Source organism: Vulpes vulpes, chromosome 13 (assembly GCF_048418805.1).
Source record: "Vulpes vulpes isolate BD-2025 chromosome 13, VulVul3, whole genome shotgun sequence".
Taxonomy (NCBI): domain Eukaryota; kingdom Metazoa; phylum Chordata; class Mammalia; order Carnivora; family Canidae; genus Vulpes; species Vulpes vulpes.
This window is the reverse complement of record NC_132792.1, coordinates 6,401,463-6,421,556: the sequence shown is the minus strand read 5'-3', so window position 1 is coordinate 6,421,556 and position 20,094 is coordinate 6,401,463. Positions and strand designations below refer to the sequence as shown.

Below are 20,094 nucleotides of genomic sequence, written 5' to 3'. Positions count from 1 at the left end.
CCAGGCAATAAATATTATAAATGTTTCAGCAACCATGGACAGCCTCTATCAAACAGGCTTGGGAGAGCACTTGATGCAATCTTTTGCTGCCTAATTAAAATAATGCAATGGAGATCCATGACTAATCACAGAAGAGCAATGCTTTGAGACTATCAGTTGTGTTCTATCAAGACACTCCTGAGAACTAAGCGTGAAACGTAGTATTTACCCGAGGCTAGAGTGGCCTCAAAGGGCTGGCCAATGTATATCAGTGTCTGTATCTGGATCACACAGCCCAGGAAAAGGAAAAAAAAAAAAGAAAAGAAAAAAAAAAGTGACTTTTGTAAAAAAATTCATCCACTTTTCACATAACATATCTGGCTAGCTCTATCCCCCAAGCTACTGTCCAGCAGCCGTGCTACAACTTGATGCCTATGACCTCGGCCAAGTACCCCAAAGCCTGGGGAGGCAGAGAGTGCTCACCCCTCTTACGGATGAGGACCTAGGATTAAGAATCTGAGCAACTGGGGATCCCTGGGTGGCTCAGTGGTTTGGCGCCTGCCTGTGGTCCAGGGCGCCATCCTGGAGTCCCAGGATCGAGTCCTGCATCAGGCTCCCGGCATGGAGCCTGCTTCTCCCTCCTCCTGTGTCTCTGCCTCTCTCTCTCTCTCTCTCTCTCTCTCTCTCTCTCCCTCTCTTTATGTCTATCATAAATAAATAAATAAAATCTTAAAAAAAAAAAAAAAGAATCTGAGCAACTCCCAGGTTATGAAGTGGTCAGTGGCAGAGCCTGGATTTGGACCCCAAAGTTTCCATTCAGAGCCATGTAACCATCCATCCACTAGTAAGGTTATGACACAAATTCCCCAAGAGAACAAAAAATTTATAACAGCAATGGACATATCTGTACCATAAAGGCCACTGCACAAGAGGGTGGCCCATTAGAAAGGGGTACCCAAGAAGGGCCACTGGAAGAAGTGTGTTCCTTCTAGTTCTGTCCAGTTCACCCTGGGTGACGCTGGGCTCTTTCTCCTCTGCAACTTGGTGGCTTTATTAAAAGCGTGAGGAGGTAACCCCTGTGTAATCCAAGGAAGGACTCAGACAGTGAGCAGTAAACACTGGAGAAGTAGCCCCTATGAGATGATGCTGGAGGGTCCATGCAGGTGACCCACCATGGCCACTCAGGACAGCTGTGGCAGTGCCCCTCTGGTCCCATCCCTTTGACCTCCCTGGTGTTCTCAGGGACAATTCAGGGATGGGTCTAATTAAGCCAACCTATATATAATATACCTTAACCAGAAAAAATAATAACAGAGCAGGGGAAAGTGATAAAGTGCAAGAGTCTAGAGAAGGCCTTCCTCATCTTGCCCCCTACAACTGCTCTGGCCTTCTCTCTACCCCAGCAAACTATGAACCTCTGCAAGGGCTGACAGGACCCCCTATGATGGGCTCCCTGTTACTCCTCTAAGCTCACAAGCAACCTCCTCTGCCCCCCCCCCATACTCCACTCTGAGAACACAGCACACCCCTGCCACCCCCAGACTTCTGTACCTGCCATTCCCAGGGCCTAGGATGCCCTTCCCAGATCCCACCACCACCATCCCACTTATAGCTAGAGTCACCTTTATGGATTCATTTTTGGAATTCCTCATCTCATAACATTTTCGTGTTGAACGTGAATTGTCTCATATTTCTATTTTCATTTTCCTATTTCAAGGGTCTCAATATTTGAAATAGTCTCATACCTCAACTGTACTATATCATATATTGTATTGATTTATCCTGTTTATCATTAGCTTCATGACAGCAGGAGCTTTCTGGTTTTGTTCTACTATTCTTATATCGTCTACTGTTGTATCTGAGTGGCCCATCGATTCATCTCCAGCTGGTCAGTCTGGCACCTTCGCTGAGTTGTGGGTACTCTGGAGATGGGATGGTACACTTCTCATTCTGTGTCCCTGTGTGTAGTGGTGAGCACTCACTGGTTGCAGGGCTAGTGGTGAGCTGGCATCAGGAGATGCCACAACAGGGTGTCAGCTGAGCCACACTCCCTCTCTCCCCACAACAGGCACCAGGAAATGAAATGGAACAAAAACAGGCCTCTGTGAGGACGTGAGAGCCAAACTAAGAAAGGAGGATGAGGATCACCAAGCCACGTGAAGAGGAGGTGAAAACTCTGGGAGGAGTAACCAAACACACAAAGCCCTGGAGTCTCTAGAAGCTCCCCAGGTACCACGATAACAAAGGCCCCTTTCCTGCTTCACCGCCCTCAAATGAATTTCTATCAAGTGCAACAAAAGAGTCTCAACAAACATAGCTATTGAATGAACCAGTGAGTGCATGAGTACAAAACACCAAGACCCCAGAAAGCAAACACATAAAAACAAGATGTGAACAATTCATCAACAGAGGATTAATTAAATTCATCAAAAGAAGTCCACTGATAGGAAACACTTACATAGAGCACTATGAACCGGCAAACGATATAAATGTTGATGCAAATTAACTCAGTCCATCCATTTAATTCTCAAATTTACCTGTTCAGTTGTGAGTTATCAAATAACTAAAAATTATAGTAACACGGTAAGATCTGACACATCTTAAACCAAGACACTGGCCATTTCTAATAACGTGAAAGAGCTAAGCCAGAACACTTTCATATTTCTGACACAATTTTCTGAAAGCAGCAAGTTGGCAGTGTAGCCCATGATTAAAACCACCAAGACAAAATAGCCACCCGGCTCCCAGAAATGTGTCCTTATGGAATTAATTCACAGGAAGGAGTAGTTCATACTCAAGAAAGGGCTCCTTGCAAATAAGTCTTAATGAAGAGAAAACAGAAAATAATACACCGTCTGAAAATAAGTTATTGTTATGCAGCACATGGGCCCCCTACCACCATCATGGGACGTTACACAACCTCTAAACGTAATATTCATGGACTCTACAGCAACGAACAATAATTACGATAACTAATTTTAAGGCTATGAGGATGATATCTACTTTAACTACAACTATGTAATCTTTTCACATGAACATGAATGATGATTGACAAGTTTTATTTTTAAAAGGAGGTTCCATGCCTAGCATGGAGCCCAACATGGGGCTTGAACTCATGACCCTGAGATCAAGACCTAAGCTGAGATCAACAGTCAGACACTTAATAGACTGAGCCATTCAGATGCCCCAAAAAAGAATTTTTAAAAGAGTAATTTATGTTAGGTAACAGAATCGTGGGCACTCTCACAGGAAGGTATTATTAGATCTTTGTGACTGCTGTTTTAAGGGGAAACAGAAAATGCTGTTTTCTGGGCAAAAGAACAAGATTTTGGATAAATTAGCATCCCATCACTGAAAGGCTGGGATGTCTCAGCCCACCTCCTAGGACATACAATTAATAAGACAGATCTTTCAACATGGAACCATAAGATGGTATCAGTGGTTCCTGAACTGAACTTTGAGAGAATTCATTGTCTTTTAAGTGAACCCCAGCCTTGCCTGGCTGTACGCTGACTTACGGTGCTCCTTCTGACCAGGCATCTTTGCCGTCTTCTTCACGAAGAGAAGACAGTGGCCTAATTTGGTGAAGAATCTCTGAGGGGGTCATTTCTTGTCTTCAGAGGCACAATCTAACGTTGGCAAACAGTCAAAAGTCATTCTGAGCCCAGTCCTGTCAGCGAGGAGGAGAAAGAAAGCAGAACCATACCACCTTCTGCAGAAACACTCTTGAGGAAAGCACTCCCAGCTGACTACAAAAACACTGCCAAAAACAGTGAAGAAGGCAAACTGCAGGAAATAATGTCTTCCCTGCTACGATCCACAGAATTTGGACTCAGGTAGGATATTCTTCTTACCTGACCCAGAGGCCTAGATGTTAAAGGTCAAAATCATAACAACCCAGATGAACCTCACAAATAATGTTAAAGGGAAGAAGGCAGACACAAAAGAGCACTTATCCTATCAGTTTAGGTGAAGTTCAGACAGGCAAGATCAGGTTACAGTGTTCCAAGTCCGGGCAGCTGCTACTTTGAGGAGGGAAGGGGATGGCTGGTAGGAGGGTAAGGCTGACTCCAGAGGGGCTAGTGATGTCCTGTGTCTTACCCTGGGATGTGGGGATGCAGGTGAGATGCCTTTGTGACAATCCAGTTGGCTGTACCCTTACCAAGTACACGCTTTTTTTGCATGTGTATGATGCTTGAATTTTAAAAAGGTAAGGGGGAAAAAAGACCCCACCACAAGAACAAAACAGGCTACCTTCCCCAGAAAGGGGCTCAGAAACTCGTGCCCAATAGTTCAAGAAAACATGTGTCAGGCGGGGTTCAAAGGCATCATAGTCTGCGGAATACTTGGCTGCTGGTGCAGGGGGTAAGGAAAAAGATACCATTGGCACTATTTGCCCCGCGACTCTCAGTTCTGCGTCTTTCTGAGAGCCGGGCTGGCTGGAGATTTTCCACTGTAGACACTGCGGCCTGTTCTGGACGCGGTGTTTCACCACCAGCTCCTAGTTCCCTCAAAAGGTGTGATCTGTTTTAGTATATGTGCTGCCAAAGCAAGCACAAAAGGTGTGATCTGATACAAGTCCCCTTCGAAGATGGAAGGGAGTGGGTGGAAAGGTCACCTCCACTCCTTCTGTTCATCCCTCTGCATTCCACTTTCCCTTGGCAGCAGTCTCTTTCTCTGGTAATGTGAGCTCCTCGGCCAGCATTCCACGGCTGACTTGCTGATGGAATGAAGCTCACCTCTGACCTGTGAAGCACTGGCTGGACCTGGTGCCAGGACATTGCCTGAAATCAAGCAGCACCAGACAGACAGCAGAGGAGAGTCCAGGGATCCTGAGATATGCCCTTTACCCAAGTGCTGGGTCTGGTGTCCAGGGATCCTGAGATGTGCCCTTTACCCAGCCTGTCATGTTAGGACAGAGGGCACAGGATTTGGAGGGCAAAACAGAAATCCTGGTTACTCTGCCTTGAGTTAGGTGAAGACAGGTACCCCCAACCCCAAGGGATGTGGAACTGCCCTCCCTGTTGGGTTTCCTTCTGCTGTGGAGGACAAGATGAATGTGCAAGAGGGAGGGCCGGAGAGCCACTGGGGCACCAGCCTCGCTGCACACTCTGCCCCAGGAGGAGGCTATCCCATGTAGAGGGGAGCAGCACTTATCCCACACCTGCAGGCAGCTGTTGGTGGTGGTGGGGTTCCCTCCAGGATATATGTAGCCCCCAGCCTGGGGACCAGCACTTAGAAAACACACAGTACCCTGGTGAGGATGTGGAGAAAAGGGGACCCCAGGGCTCTGTTGGTGGGAATGTAAAATGGTTCAACCACCATGCAAAACAATATGGAGCTTCCCCCCAAAATTAAAAATAGATCTCCCATACCATCTACTATTTACTATCTAGCAATTCCACTACTGGGTATAACATGCAAAGGAACAGGATTCCAAACAACTATCTGCACCCCCATGTTCACAACAGTCAAGACACAGAAATTAGACAAACGTTATCAATGGATGAATGGATAGTAAAGAAGTGGCAAACAATGGAATATTATTCAGCTATGAGAACGGAGAGTATCTTGCCATTTGCAACAACACGAATGGACCTCGATGCCATTACGCTAAGTGAGGTAAGTCAGATAAAGAAAGGCAAGCACTGTATTCTCTGTGGAATGTAAAAATGTCAAACTGGGTAAAAAAAAAAAAAAACACAGAGTAAAATGGTGGTTACCAGGGAATGAAGAGATAAAAACTGATGTTGTCGCAGGCTCAAGTTTGCAACGTAGTAAATAAGCCATAGGGAGCTAATGCAGAATATAATGAATATACACAACAATATTGCACTACAATGCAAATGTGATAAATACAGTGTTACTATGATGGCAACATATGATAATATAAATATAAATATGTAACAAATTAACACATTGTACACCTTAAATTTATACAATGTTATATGTCAAATATATTAAATTAAAAAATACTTGATCATAACAAGAGAGTTTGTAACTAAGTGCTGTGATGGATGTTAACTAAACATATTATGGTGATCACTTAATAATATATACACTATACCAAAACACTATGCTGTACACCTTCAATTACATCTCAAAAAACTAAAAAAAAAAAAAAAAAAAAAAGAAACTGCATAGCACCTGTCAGCTTCCTTTGTGTCTTACTACACCCTCATCTCCTCGATGAGCTTCCCTGAGGACGGTTCCAGCTGCTTGGTTACTTTAAATAGAGCTCTATATAAAACTAGGGAGAGGTGGAATGGTAGAAAAATCTCAAACCATCCTATGAAAATAAGACCATGCCCTTTGTCTTCTGGCATTTGGAGTCCATCAGCACACAAAGAAAGACAGCGATGGACAATTTCTTCTAATTTAAGGCACCTTGTTTAAAAACCTGTTAAATGAAATCACTCCTGCCAAATCAAATTTTATGTGTACCTCAAACTTGAAAGGGCATTAAAATACTTAAGGAAATTTGCATAAATCAGAACTATTACTAGTGAGAATATCTAGAGGCATGAGGGTGAAAAGATCCTATCAAGACTGTTGATCCAGTCTTACTGCAAACGGTGATATTTTGCATAAGTAAATTTATCAGAACACTGACTACCTTTTTCAACACTGATGCTCTTTAAATACTAACTCTTGCACTGTGCCTTCCTAATGAGAGAATATCTGAGAGAAGAGAAGTGAATCTTTCCTAAATGACACAGATGACGAAGCGCTATAAATACGCTGTGTCCACCCTGTGTTGACAGTATGACAACACTGACCACTAGGAGAAGAGGCACATCCACCTGACACTTAGAATGAACTGACACACTTAATATGAACCCAAGTAATAATCTTCCCACAACCCCGCTGCAGTCGGTAGTGCCCTCCCCCAAAGATAGCCAGGTCCCAATCCCCAGAGCCTATTACCTACTATGCCAAAAGGGATTTTGCAGATGTGACCAGGTTAAGGATCTTGAGCTAGATCACCTTCTATTATCCAGATCGGCTCAGTGAAATCGTAAAGGTCTTTATGGGAGACAGAGGGTCAGGGTCACAGAGGAGATGTAATCATGGAAGCAGAGGGACAGCCAGGTTGGAAGGACCTTGCTGCTGCCTCTGAACATGGAGGCAAAGGAGACGGGCAGATACTAGAAACAAGGAAGGCTAGACTCAGAGTCTCCCCTAGAGCCTCCAGAAAGAATGCAGCCCTGCTGACAACCTGATTTCAGATTTCTGAGCCCCACAGCTGTCGCACTGTAAGTCTGTGTTGATTCGAGCCACTACATGTATGGTCGTTTGTTACAGTGGCCACAGGAAATGAACGGGGCTCACGAAGCACGGGTTCAAGGTCGTATGGGCTGCAAGTGGCTCCAAGCTGGTCTGCCCTACCACCGCCCCATGCAGCCTGGCACACCGGGGTGTGCTGCCTAAGGTAAGAAAAGCTCCCCACAGGAAGCGTAACACGTGCTGCAGCCGGCAGTGTGCGGAGCATCATCTCCACAGCTCTAGCATCTGCAGGACTTTGTACAATGGCAAATCAGGACAGAAATAGCTACAGCAATAAAAATACGGTTGAAGGCTTCAGCCTCTGTGCTTTAACGGCAGAACTCCAGGCAAGTGCAGACTTAAGAGATGGATGGTTCTCTGTAATTAGATATCGGTTTCGAGACAAGGAGGAAGACATTGGCCTCCCGGCATGGGAAGAAAGAGAAGGCGGCCCAGAGCCAGAGAAAAGGACGGGAGAGGGCAGGGCACCACAACTGGCTTGAGGTCACAGACGCTGGGCCTGGTATCTGCAATCTGTTGCTGAGACCCCTCCACCCTACTGAGGTTTTAGGTCCGCAAGCCTTATTCAACACACAAATCTGTGTAGTAGTCTAAGGGGACTGTTCAGAAAGCCATACGGTTCCTTTTATTCTATGGGCTGTTACTTCTCCGGTGTATAAAAACCTGAGAAGACCTTCAGGTGGGCACAGCCAGGGGGCACATGCAGAAGGGCACTGACGTCGGCCTGCACGCTGCTGCCCATCACCCAGACACCGGCCGGCAAGGGTAAGCCATGGAAGGCCACCGTGTCCATGCCCACCCCATCCCTTCACCTTGAGCAGCAGGGTGAGAGGGACAAGGATCCTGTGCAGAAGCCAGGCTCACCGAAGCCTCGTATATGAACTTGGAAGGCCAGCTGGCTGCTCAGATACAAATTTTCCATTTATTAACTTCCTGGCTCTAGAATGTGTGTTTCTAGAAGTAAAGAGACTACGGATTAAGTGGGGCTACTCTATCCTACAAGGACTCTGCTTGCAGAGTGGAAGAGGAGAAAAATAACTCCACATGTCCAGCTCCTAGAGTATTTCCACGTGTCACTGTGGAACCTCTTATCACAAACTGAAGGAGTGTGGGGGGGAGGTGGGGAGGGGATGGTGCTTCCTCCGCTCAGAACTCAGCTCCACACTCGACGCTCGACTTGTCTAATTATGACACGCACAAGAGTGCTTGAAGCTTGGAGAATCCCTCTGTGTTACATTTTACCAGAAAACGTCTTAACTCAAGGGTACAAGGGCAGGTTGGATGGGGCAGGAGGGGACCCGAAGGATTAGCACCGCTCCTCAGAGAGCTTTTTAGTTCCTGACTGGGGATTCTCGCTGGAATATGTCACAGCAAGGCACGGCGCCCCTGTACCTGCCCCATCTGCTGGGGGTGGCGTGATCCCCGGAAAGCCTAGACCACACACGCGGAGGCCCTCTTTAAAGCCAAAAAGGGGAAAATGCGCTTTAGCAGGATTTTTGCATGAAATTCTTTCATACCGCCGCCACACACCCCAAGGGTTTAATTGGGCCCTTTACAGATCAACATCTCTCTCTGGACATATTGAGTGACAAACCTTTGAACTGAAACCTCTGCCCACTGTGACCTCTCCTTTCTAAGGCACAGTAATGAGCTCCTCTGGGAAACAAGATGAGCAAACAGGGACCCATCACTTCAGAGAAGCCCCGAAATGTGAAAAGTTGGATTCACAAGCAGGTAAAAGGGGAGGCTACTCAGTTCCTTTCACTTCATTGAGAGAAACCCAAGATTCCTTTACTAGTAAGTGTTTCCATCATATTTTACAACCTACAAATCACAAGCATTTGATGTAACACAACTGAGGGATGAGGTGGGGAAAATAATTGGCACTTTTCGAGTGTTTCTACATCCCAACTACTGTCTGCAAGGCCCTTCACATTTTTTGTTTGTTTGTGGTTTTTTTTTTTTTTTGCTCATTCAACCAACGAACATTTATTGAGTACCTACTGTAAGCCAGTCATTGTTTTAAGTACCTGGGATACAAAACCAAGCAAATGTGGTAGGTCCAAAGTCCCTGCCTGGGGAGCTCACAGTCTTGTGGAAGACATGGAAAGTCATGAACAAGGAAATGATAATGCACAGAACACAGAAGTCTATGGAGAAACAGTAAAAAAAGATGGAAGAAAGCCTGAAGGTACTGGGGAGAAGTCCCATGGCAGACACAAACCACACAGGATGCTCGAGACAGAGAAGGCAGGAAGAGACACCTAAGGGACTCACGGGGTCTGGATGATGCAGAGGGCTGGTGGGCTGTAAGGGACTCGGTGGGAAGAGCATGGCAGCAGAAGGAAGGCAAATGCCCAAGAGGGCAGGGACCTGGCAGGTATGAGAACAGGAAGGGGATGGAAGTGTCTAGAAAGAGGATGGTCAGGGGAGAGCAGAGGAGATGGGTGGAGATGGGGGAGCTGAGAGGGAGGATCAGCTGGGCTGTGGCTTGGCCACTGTCCAGGAGCTGACTGCGGGGTAAGACCAAAGACAGGGAGAGCGTCAGGTGGCCACAGCAAGAAAGGACGCATGAGGTGGACAAACACAACACCACGAGGGTGCCAGAAAGGGAAACTGAGGGAAAACACACAGAAGTTGCTAACGGGCCATTGGCAGGGTGTGAACGAGATAGTCGGGAATGACCTGAGGTTTCTGACCCAAATGAACCACAAGGAGTGGCCAGTGACTGACACGGGTATGTCAGGGGCCATCCAACTCTGGTCCCCGGACCAAATCCAGTCTGTATCTGCACAGCTGGGAGTTCAGAATGGCTTTGACAGCTTTCAAGGTTTGTGGGAAGAAAACAAAACAAATCAAAAAGAAGAAGAATATACGGCAGGAACCATACATGGCACTTCAAGTCTAAAACCTTTACTGTGTTTGTTCCACGTCTGGGGATCCCTGGCTGGCAGGAGACACAGGTCAGGGGCAGATGAGGAGCTGAAGTGTCGCATAGGCTTAGATGCCTTCTAGACGTGCAGGTGAAGATGCTGAGCGGGCAGTCAGAGCTGGAGACAGAAGCTGGGAAGCCTTCCACAGAAACAGTGTGCAAGCACGGGCAGGCCGGGGAGACATCAGCCTAGGAGTGTGCGGGCTTTGAGGGCAGGAGGTCAGAGCTAAGGCGGCCCCAGAAGGGCAGGTGGGGCCCAGGTGAGCAGGAGGCACTTTCTGGTATTTGACCCTCCAGCCCAGAAAACACAGGGCTATCATTATCCCTGTTTTACTGAGAAGGAAACTGAGGCTCAGAAAAGTGACCTGACCAAGCACACCCTACGAGGCAGAGGCAAGCAAGACTCAAAACTCAGGCCTCCGTCGTAGCTCTACCTACCCCACACAGCTTCTCCAGGGGACCAGCTGTGGAATCACTACTGATACAACAGATACACTAAAACCCAAGTCATCCCAGGCAGGTTTTAAAGCAATGTTTGCTTCCAAGTAAAGAGCTAATTCTATGCTTCCAGGCTAACAGCCTCATCGAGGCAACCAAGTCCTGAGTAGCAGCACTTTTTCCTGAGGAACTCGAGGACGTGTGATGCTGTCACATGGTTCACAGGGGCATCCCCGGGGTGGGAGAGAGTGTCCTCCTTTGGTGGAGAGGAAGGTATTTTTCTTTTTCTTTTTTTTTTTTTTTTGGAAGATATTTTTCTTATCTTGACCAAGCAGTTTCAAAATTTACCCAAAGGAATAATAACTAAATGAGAAAAACTAAGAGACGTTCATAGAAAAGAAAAAAGAGTAACATACGTGTGTGTAATTGAATTAGTTATAGAAATAGTACCTAATAAAACAACATACTAGAAACAGAGATTGTCGAAACAGACCAAAATCTCAGAACGTGCCCAGCATCTTCAGAGACCGGCATTCCAAAATAAAATGAAAAGGACTGATTTCTCTATAAATATGTTGAGTCAACTGAAAATTGTTAAAAAAAAAAAAATAGTAAGATCCCTACCACACACCACACACCAAAATAAATTTCAAGAATATTGTTTAATGTTATAAACTACATTAACTATTGTTAAATGTTATAAACTACAAAAATAAAACTTGAAGAAATTACAAAAGAAGTTTCCCCTAAGATGAGGGAGGTTTCTTTCAACAGAGAAAAAAATAAAGGATAAAACTTGTAAGTATAAATATTCAAGGTGGGGATCCCTGGGGAAACCCAGCGGTTTAGAGCCTGCCTTCGGCCCAGGATGATCCTGGAGACCCAGGATCGAGTCCCATGTCGGGCTCCCTGCATGGAGCCTGCTTCTCCCTCTGCCTGTGTCTCTGCCTCTCTGTCTCTCATGAATAAACAAATAAAATCTAAATAAATAAATAAATAAATAAATAAGCAAGCAAGCAAGGTTATTTAAACTTCCGTATATAAAAACACGTGGCTAACAAAACGTAAAGGCAAATGTTGAGTTAGAGGGAAATACGTGCACAGTATGACAAACCACTGAGATACAAAGAGCTTTTAGGAACCATCCAAATAAAATGTGAGTGCACCAAAAAAGTGGGTAGGAGATGGAACTCAACTTTTTTCAAAGCTTTTTTTAAAACTGAAAGGAAAAAGGTAGACCTGTCGTTTGATTCCAGCTGCAGAGCAGACCGTCCCTGGAGCTGGGACACCCAGGCTGTGGTCGGGCACCCCACGTTATCAAGCTGGCCTTGGAGACAACATGAGACCATGGTGAGTCCTCGTAACCATGGGGAAATAGGGGCCACCCCTGAGTTAGACCGGGTGAAGCTACACTGGCCCTCATCACAAAGCATGGTCGAGAGAGACCCGGGGGTGTCAAGGTGTCATGTCCTTATCCTGCCCTGCCAAACTCAAGCCCACATGGGGTGGAAAGGTGGCGCACCAAGGCAGCAGGACCCTCCATTCCGGTCGTGTTCTCACCACACCTAAGGCATGATGCTCTTCTTCCCAGACTGGTGAGTGTCTGAAAACAACACATGACTTTACAAATACCTCAAACTCCCTAAAATGGCAGGAAAAAAAAAAAAAAAAGAGAAAGAGAGAAGAAAAAACAATCCAAATTTCCTGTTTTGTCACAAAATATTTCATAATGCCTACAAGGCCTTCCCCCTTCCAGAAGGTTGTCTTAGCGCTTTGAGTACACACCATCTTTGCCCATCCGAATTCCCTCTCCTGCTGAAGAGCTCAGGGAGCAAAGTGACAGGTGGGACAGGCGGCATGTGTCACTGCCCACTGCCATGCCCACCATGATACTGCTGCCCTCACCCCGCCCCAGCCCTCCCCTCCACATCCAACTACGGTCAGTCCACGGCCCCTGATTAGACACACACCCCATCTCCGTGAATCCTTTCAGGCCAGAACCCAGACCTCTGGGCCAGGCATGAGGCCACAGCGCCCCGGCCACCACAGCCCAGGGGACACCCCAGGCCTCCAGTGCTGAGGACAACCACTTGTCATTAGTGGCTTGTATTGTAAAAATACAGTGGCACTGTATTTTTCAGGATTCTGTGACTCGTGTGCTTCCACGTCAAGAAATACCAGGAAGGCGTATTGTTTCCGAAGGTACAGAATTCATGAATAATTACATGATTTAATGCTTTCATTACTCAGGGCAAAACTGCTTTACTGTCACTGCGTTTTTAATTATTTTGCTTATGGATTTTCTTATTTACGGCACACTGCTTAAATCTGCATAGTTATGGCCCTGGACTTCATTCAGCCTAGGCAAGCCCTGGATCTTCAAGTCTAATGAAGCCGAGCTAAGCCTGTGGCCTCCCCACAAGCCCCTCAAGCTCACCCACACACAACAGGATTGATTCCTTAGAACATTCTTAAAATAAAGGCAGGACCTAAAGGCTATGTCATCCCATAAGTTCGGAAATCAAAAATAATTGTTGCAATCACTCTTGATTTTTAGGGTGAATTCCAATTTTTGTATATAATTGTGCTAAAACAGCCATCTGGTTGTTTTATTTATGAATATGGTTTATTAATCTCATTAACATAGAATACTGACAAGACCTTCCCACAATTGGGGTTTTTAAAAGAAAATTAAAAACATTAAAGGCCTCTTATGGTTTAGCTGCCTGTCTTCTTAAAACAATTCTGCTTTTCTTCCCTCTATTCTGCTCGTCTCAGGGACTTTCTTGGCCACTGTGACCACTGCCCACCACCTCTCCTTCTCCCTAGGGCTGCCAAGCCCCCTTCCATCACAGCACCCACCTTTTGCCCGGCCTGCATGCTTCTCTTTCTCCCCACTGGGGTATAGACTCCTTGGTGGCAGCAACTGTTCCTTACCTACCCTATACCCCAGGCACATCTGGGAGTCTGGGACGTAGTAAGAACTCAATCAATGGTTCCTTACGAATGAATGAAATTAGAGATCAACGTAAGTGTACTTCATCAAGGTCAAATTTGCCCAAGTATTGTTGGTATTTTAAACTGAGCCCCATTTTGGCCTGAATATCAAACCCTGAAGTTGCTTGGATGACAAGCATCCACTTGGAAGCCTCAGGTCAGGTGTGATCAGAATGCCCCTCAGGCTCAGGTGGGGCTGGAGGGCTGAAGAGGATTGCAACTTTCAGGTCAAGGCCTCCTGAGGGTGCCTTACTCCCTGGAGCAGCATCCCCTCCCCATCCACCCACCCATGCACAGTGGAGGTCAGACACGGCTCCAGTCCTGAGCACGGGGAGTTTTGCCCTTGATCAGAATCGAAATTCTAGAAGACCCCGCTCTTTCTGGCCTGCAGACACATCCACTGCTTCTGCTGGACTTGAAACGTCAGCTTCACGTCTCACTTTCAAGAGGGTTAAAAAAAAAAAAAAACACGCACTATGGTATGGAGTTATTTACTTACCGTCAGCAGTATGAAGGAGCTTATGACTTTTCAACGTCCCTTTTGATTTGAATTTTTTGCCACACATGTCACACAGGTGAGTTTTCTCAGTGCTATGACGATTCATATGAGCCTTGAGGTTACTCTTGCTTCGAGTTGCGTACTCGCACAAAGAACATTTGAAGGGTTTCACACCTACCAGAGGAGGAGGAAAAACAGATCCATGTATAACAAAATCACACATACACACACACACCTACGTGTGCATATGCGTATGTGTCCCAAGAACATACGTGCATATCCCTGTTGAACAAAGCAGGGCACGTGCCTTCCTGAACACACTGCACACATGCCTTGCCATGCTCTCATCTATGCCATTCCTTCCAACTGCCGTGCCCTGTCTTGCCACGGCCTCCAGCATGTGGCCTTCTCTGATTGGCCCAAGACAGTCCCCTTGCTTCCCTCTCTGTATCTCCATGTGTCCCCATCTCCTGGAATTCTCTATCAGAACTGCTATAGCACACTGCAGGTCGTCCACACCTGCCTCTCCCCATAGTCCAGGAATTCCTCTTGGGCACAGACTCCAAGCAGTTTCTGTAGCACATGTTCGTTAAATTCAATTGAACGGAGTTAAGTTGACCAGAATTAAAGTAAACATGGATCTGTGCAGAAATCAATGGGATCGGGGGATCCCTGGGTGGCTCAGCGGTTAAGTGCCTGCCTTTGGCCCAAGGCATGATCCTAGAGATCTGGGATCGAGTACCATGTCAGGCTCCCTGCGTGGGGCCTGCTTCTCCCTCTGCCTATGCCTCTGTCTCTCTCTCTTTCTGTGTCTCTCATGAATAAATAAATAAAATTAAAAAAAAAAAAAAGAAATCAATGGGACTGGATACCTAGGATCAGACACAAGGGCACATTTTCATAAACTGAGCAGAGCCTTAGGATGCTGGCTATTGTTGGGCTAATGGCTTGAACTGTGGCTGCTCCCCCTCCACTAGACAAACGCGCACTGCAGACCTACTCTGGAGCACACACTGAGGGGCTCTGAGGCTGAGAAGCCAGGGCCCCTGCGGCCGCCGTCCAGGGGGAAATGTGAAGCAAAAGGCCATGACACCTAGCGCAACATGCACAGGGAGAAGGATGCTGTGCCCGACACTGAGCACGGGGTGGGGGATGTGACACACGGTGTGCTCAGCATTTTCAGACCTTGTCTACAAGACCCAAGACTGCGGTTAAGGAAGCCAAGGCTTCAACAAGGCTACGGGGTATGACCAGAGTTCAGAGCGCAGGTGCATGCATGGTGGTAAATAAACAGTACCTCTTACCTGGGCTCTGAGCTCCACTCCTGCCGTCCTGTCTGGGTCCCTATGCCATCAAGTACTGAACTGCTCACCTCTCCCTTCCTCATGGTGCATACCCAAGGCCTGAGAACAGGTGTTTCTATTCCTCGCCGTCGAAACCCTCTCCAGGAACCCTCTTGTATTCCTGCCTGCGGCATGCCAGCTTCCTAACTCACCTCGGCACGAGTCCGGAAGGGCTCCCCAGGCTCCTGGCTCTGCACTGCAACCCCAGGAGAGCCACATCCTTACAGTGGGAAGCAAAGTTGGTAGCCTGCTATCTCCAGCAGCCTCCGGAACTCCAAATGCCCAAATTCCCAGAGTGTGCTCCCCAAGCTTCCCTTCACAAGAAAGCACCCCAAAATCACAGCCTATCTTCCTCTTTCTGCTACTTCATCTCCATGCAACTCTCCTGCCTTCTGGATTCTTCCTCCACGATGCTGGACTAGAGGCCTCTCTGCTGTCCTCTTCACCTTTGTTCACCCGTAACACCAACACTTCCTCAGCACCTACTGTGCCAGCACCCTGCAGCGGGCACCAATTACCAAGGTGATGAAGATGGTGCTGTTCTCTGAAGCTCACTGTCTAGCACAGACATCATGGGAATTTATTTCACTACACTTCACTATATTTTCACTACGTTTCCAACGGACGCTATACAACTGTACACTTCTGCTCACTGCATTTGCAACTCAACAGGCAGTGACTAAAATCACTGAGCTTAGCTGGCTGGTGGACACATTTCTCAGTAAGCTGGAGAAGTCTAAATATAAGGCACAAGGCGATACAGCTTCCTCCTAAAGTACTCCCCACATGAAGCATGGAAGCACAAAACTAAAGGGTGCTCCACCCTGAAAGATGAGTACTCACCTTCATGAGCCCAGATATGACGCTGGAGATCTGAGCCGTTCTTCATGAAATAGAAATCACAGTACGGGCACTTCATGGCTCGCTTCCCAATCAGACCTTTCAGCTGAACCCTCCTCCCGAGAACCTCAGAAATAGTGCTCATGGACACCTCTGGAAGAAAAGCAGGGGGGTCTATCAGAAGCCAAAGAGGATAGGCTCCCAAGAGACATAGGAGACTGCCTGGATGCCCTGGCCAACCCCAGCAGCACTCAGGTGACCAATCAAGATGTGCCCCCTGGAGTCATGTGGTAGGATTTTTGCCTAAAAATTAAACCGGAATCTAATCAAGTCTCAGATCTAAATATCCATAAGCATAAAATGTGAGGGATGGAGAAACAATACCGTGAGGCACCATCAGACAAATGCAGGACATGAAATCACCTACAGGAAAAGCAATCCAGTCCCTTCCAATAAGTCGCTGTCATGAGAACAAAAGTGGAGTGGGGTGTCCCACGGAATTAAAGAAACTCAATTGACATAACAACTAAAGGCAAAATGTCTGGGTCCTGATTCAAACAATCTTGTATTGACTGAGGAAATCTTAAATGAACTAATCCTAGGTAATAGTAATGGTAATAACAAATCACCATTAATTGTTTGTTTTAATGGTGACCTGGTGGTTATGTTACAAAAGACACTGATTAGTTGGAGATGCATCCAACATTCTTTTTTATGAGGAAGTTACATACGTGTGAGACATACTTTAAGATATTCTAGAACATGGGACACCTGGGTAGCTCAGTGGTTGAGCGTCTCCCTTTGGCTCAGGTCATGATCCTGGGGTCCTGGGATCGAGTCCTGTATCAGGCTCCCTGCTCAGCAGAGAGTCTGCTTCTCCCTCTGCCTCTGCCTCTCCTCCTGCTTGCTTGCTCTCTCTCTCTCTCTCGCAAATAAATAAAATCTTAAAAAAAAAAAAAAAAAAGATATTCCAGAACAAATACTTTTGAGGGTCAATCCATAAAACAAGTCTGACAAAATGCTCACAAGTACAGAAGCTGAGCTGTTGAGGATACCTGGGGGTTCCTCATATTATCCTGTGTGTTGTATATATGTGAAGTTTAGACCAAAGACAACACCTCACAAATGTTCATGAGCAAAGGCTGTCCAATCTGAACGAGCATCCTCGGCTCACACTGGACACAGGCTGGAACAGGAAAGGTAGAATGAGGCCATAATCCCATAACCCACGTGTTCCCACACAGATGAAGGCCTTAAAGGCTCTATCTGTTCCCAGATAAAACATAAGTGTTGGTGAATTCCGTTATTTCTTTACTTTTCTCTAGTATCATTTATGATCTCAGTGAGTCAATGCCCTAACACAGGGGCAGATATAAAAGACACATGGATGAAGGGAAAAGCGCACCCACCTTACCTATTCCTCCTTCATACCATACACAGCACCTGCATCTGTGCTCTCGGGCCTGCCCCATATGACACCGGGGATCTGGGGATGGGCCTTAACCCTTAACAGCCTTCCCCACGGCCCTCACAGGGGTCAGGGAAGTGCCAATGACCAGAACACAAGGGGTCAGTGCACCAAGAGTGGGGTATGGGGGGAGCCCTGCTCCCAGCCGGGAGTCCCCAAATCCTCCCCAAGGACGGGACTCCCAGGAAAAACACAGAATAAACAGGAAGTAATTGAGCAGAGGGGAGGAAATGGGTCCCAGGTGGAGAAAACAGGTGTGACAGGTATGAATGGCTCATGCTTCACACCTCTGAGTGTCAAGAGACCAGCGTGGGGAGACCCGAGGTGACGGTCACTCCAACTCAGCACAGCTCCTCAGACCACCATGACGGGCAACAAACTTTTCACAGGCACCCAAGCAGCTGAGTCTAGGTCAGACCTGCTTGTAAGTGACCCATCCGAAGGTACTTGGACATTAAAAGGGAGGGGGAGATGGGAGTGTGGGAACATGTATCAGAAGACCAGATGAAGGGATAAAATGAAGTGAATAATTACAACAACTCCCCCCCGTTAAATAAAGGTAATTGTTTCCCTCAAATTCACTCATACTTTCATCCCCCTTCATTTCCATTTCGTGCAGTTGATATATAATGCTGAGTTTTTAAAACAAACATAAGCGGTTTAAAATTAATCTCCTCTCCAAAATGCATAACCTTACCGGGATGGTTGGTCTTGATGTGCGACTTTATCAGTCGGTCTTCTGAAAAAGACTTTTCACACACTGGACAAGAATAACTCCTTTTATCCTTAACAGAAAGAGAGTGCAATCAATGGAGTGTCTCATTTAACCCTGGGCTCCATGAAAAAACCACCACCATCACCACCACCTCCCCCACCACGGCCACCATTGCCACCACCGCCACCACAGCTAGACCACAGTGCACCTCTGCAAACACGTGACATGCCACCTGCACCTGGCCCACACACCTGGGGAGCTCTGGAGTGTTGGGGAATGGTACTGGCTCCATTTCAGAAGGGAGGGATGGGGCTTACACATGACAGTCCGGTGGAGGTGGGCAGGCCAGCAGAGGGCAGGGCTCCGCCTCGAGGTCTACCACACAGACCAGCGGCGCTCCACGACCCGACGTGTATTATGTCCTCCAATGCTCTCTGCGTGGTGTGTGGGGGGTTTCACAGAAGTTATTTTACTGAGACTCATAATCACTTTCAATCGGCAGGCATTATGATGGTCACATTACAGATTAAGAAATGAGGCCAAGTCATTGAGAGGAGGAGCTGGCCTTTGGACCCAAGACGCCCACTCCAGGCTGCTCCTACTACTCCCAAGGCCTGTGTCCCACTGAGGCTGCAGGTAAGGTGTTCTCTCTACATTGCACCTGGCCTCACAGGTCTGGCTAACTGCCATGCTACATCCCACCACGGGAGCAGCTCTTGTGAATCATCAAGCTAGCTTCTACCCATTTGCCTGTTCCTTCAGCTCATTGTAGGGCTATTTCATACGCCAATTTTCCCCAAAGGGTGGGTGTTATGGGTTAAACTGTGTCCCCTGCAAAATTCATATATTGAAGCTCTAACCCCCAGTAGTACTTCAGGATGAGACCTGAACTAGAAACAGGGTCATTGCAGATGCAATTAGTGAAGATGAAGTCCTTAGGGGAGACTTAATTCCTACATGACTGGTGTCCTTATTTTAAAAAAAGGAAATTTGGACACAGACACGCATACGGGGGGGATGGCATGTGAATAAGGAGGCAGAAATCCAGGTGATGAATCTGCAAGCCAAGAAACAACAAAGATTGCTGGCAAACACCAGAAGCTAGGAGAGAAGCAAAGAAGAGACTCTCTCTCATGGCCCTCAGGAGGAAGTAACCCTGCTGACACCTTGATCTTGGAATCCTGGCCTCCAGAACTGTGAGACCATAAACATCGTTGTTTATGCCACTTGGCGGTCTAGGGGCTCTAGGCACTAACACGGGTGAGCTGACCAAGGGAAAGGGCTTTAGCTGGACTCTATCTGTGCTACAGGTGATCCACACCTGGGAGAGGCTACCAGACGGCACACAGCTTTGTGTGTGAGTTTGCTCCCACCCTCAGTGTCCCCAATAGGAAAGACAACCAAGTGAGGCAGTATCGGTACAAACTTACCAAGCAGAGAAACACCCACAATGAGCTTCAAAGTGCAATCGGTATTATTAACAAACTTTACAAGCCCATAAGAAATGCAGGAGCTGTGACTGCAAGGAAAGGTATTGGGCTGTGTGTGTTCTGGAGGATGTTAATAGTCCATGACTGCTTCAATTTATAGAACAAA

At 46.9% G+C, this 20,094-nt stretch overlaps 1 protein-coding gene across 11 annotated transcripts in view; it reads right to left on the bottom strand.

The window, feature by feature from the left end:
* ZFAT (zinc finger and AT-hook domain containing) overlaps positions 1-20,094 on the bottom strand; it is a 189,375-nt gene that overhangs the window by 71,304 nt on the left and 97,977 nt on the right. For all 11 annotated transcript variants that reach the window (XM_025993483.2, XM_072733877.1, XM_072733882.1 and 8 more), the window contains 3 exons: positions 18,481-18,568; positions 16,319-16,468; positions 14,133-14,306 (listed from right to left, as the gene is read on the bottom strand). In XM_025993483.2, coding sequence (XP_025849268.2) covers positions 14,133-14,306; positions 16,319-16,468; positions 18,481-18,568 — 412 coding nt within the window. The remainder of the gene's footprint in view (positions 1-14,132; positions 14,307-16,318; positions 16,469-18,480; positions 18,569-20,094) is intronic.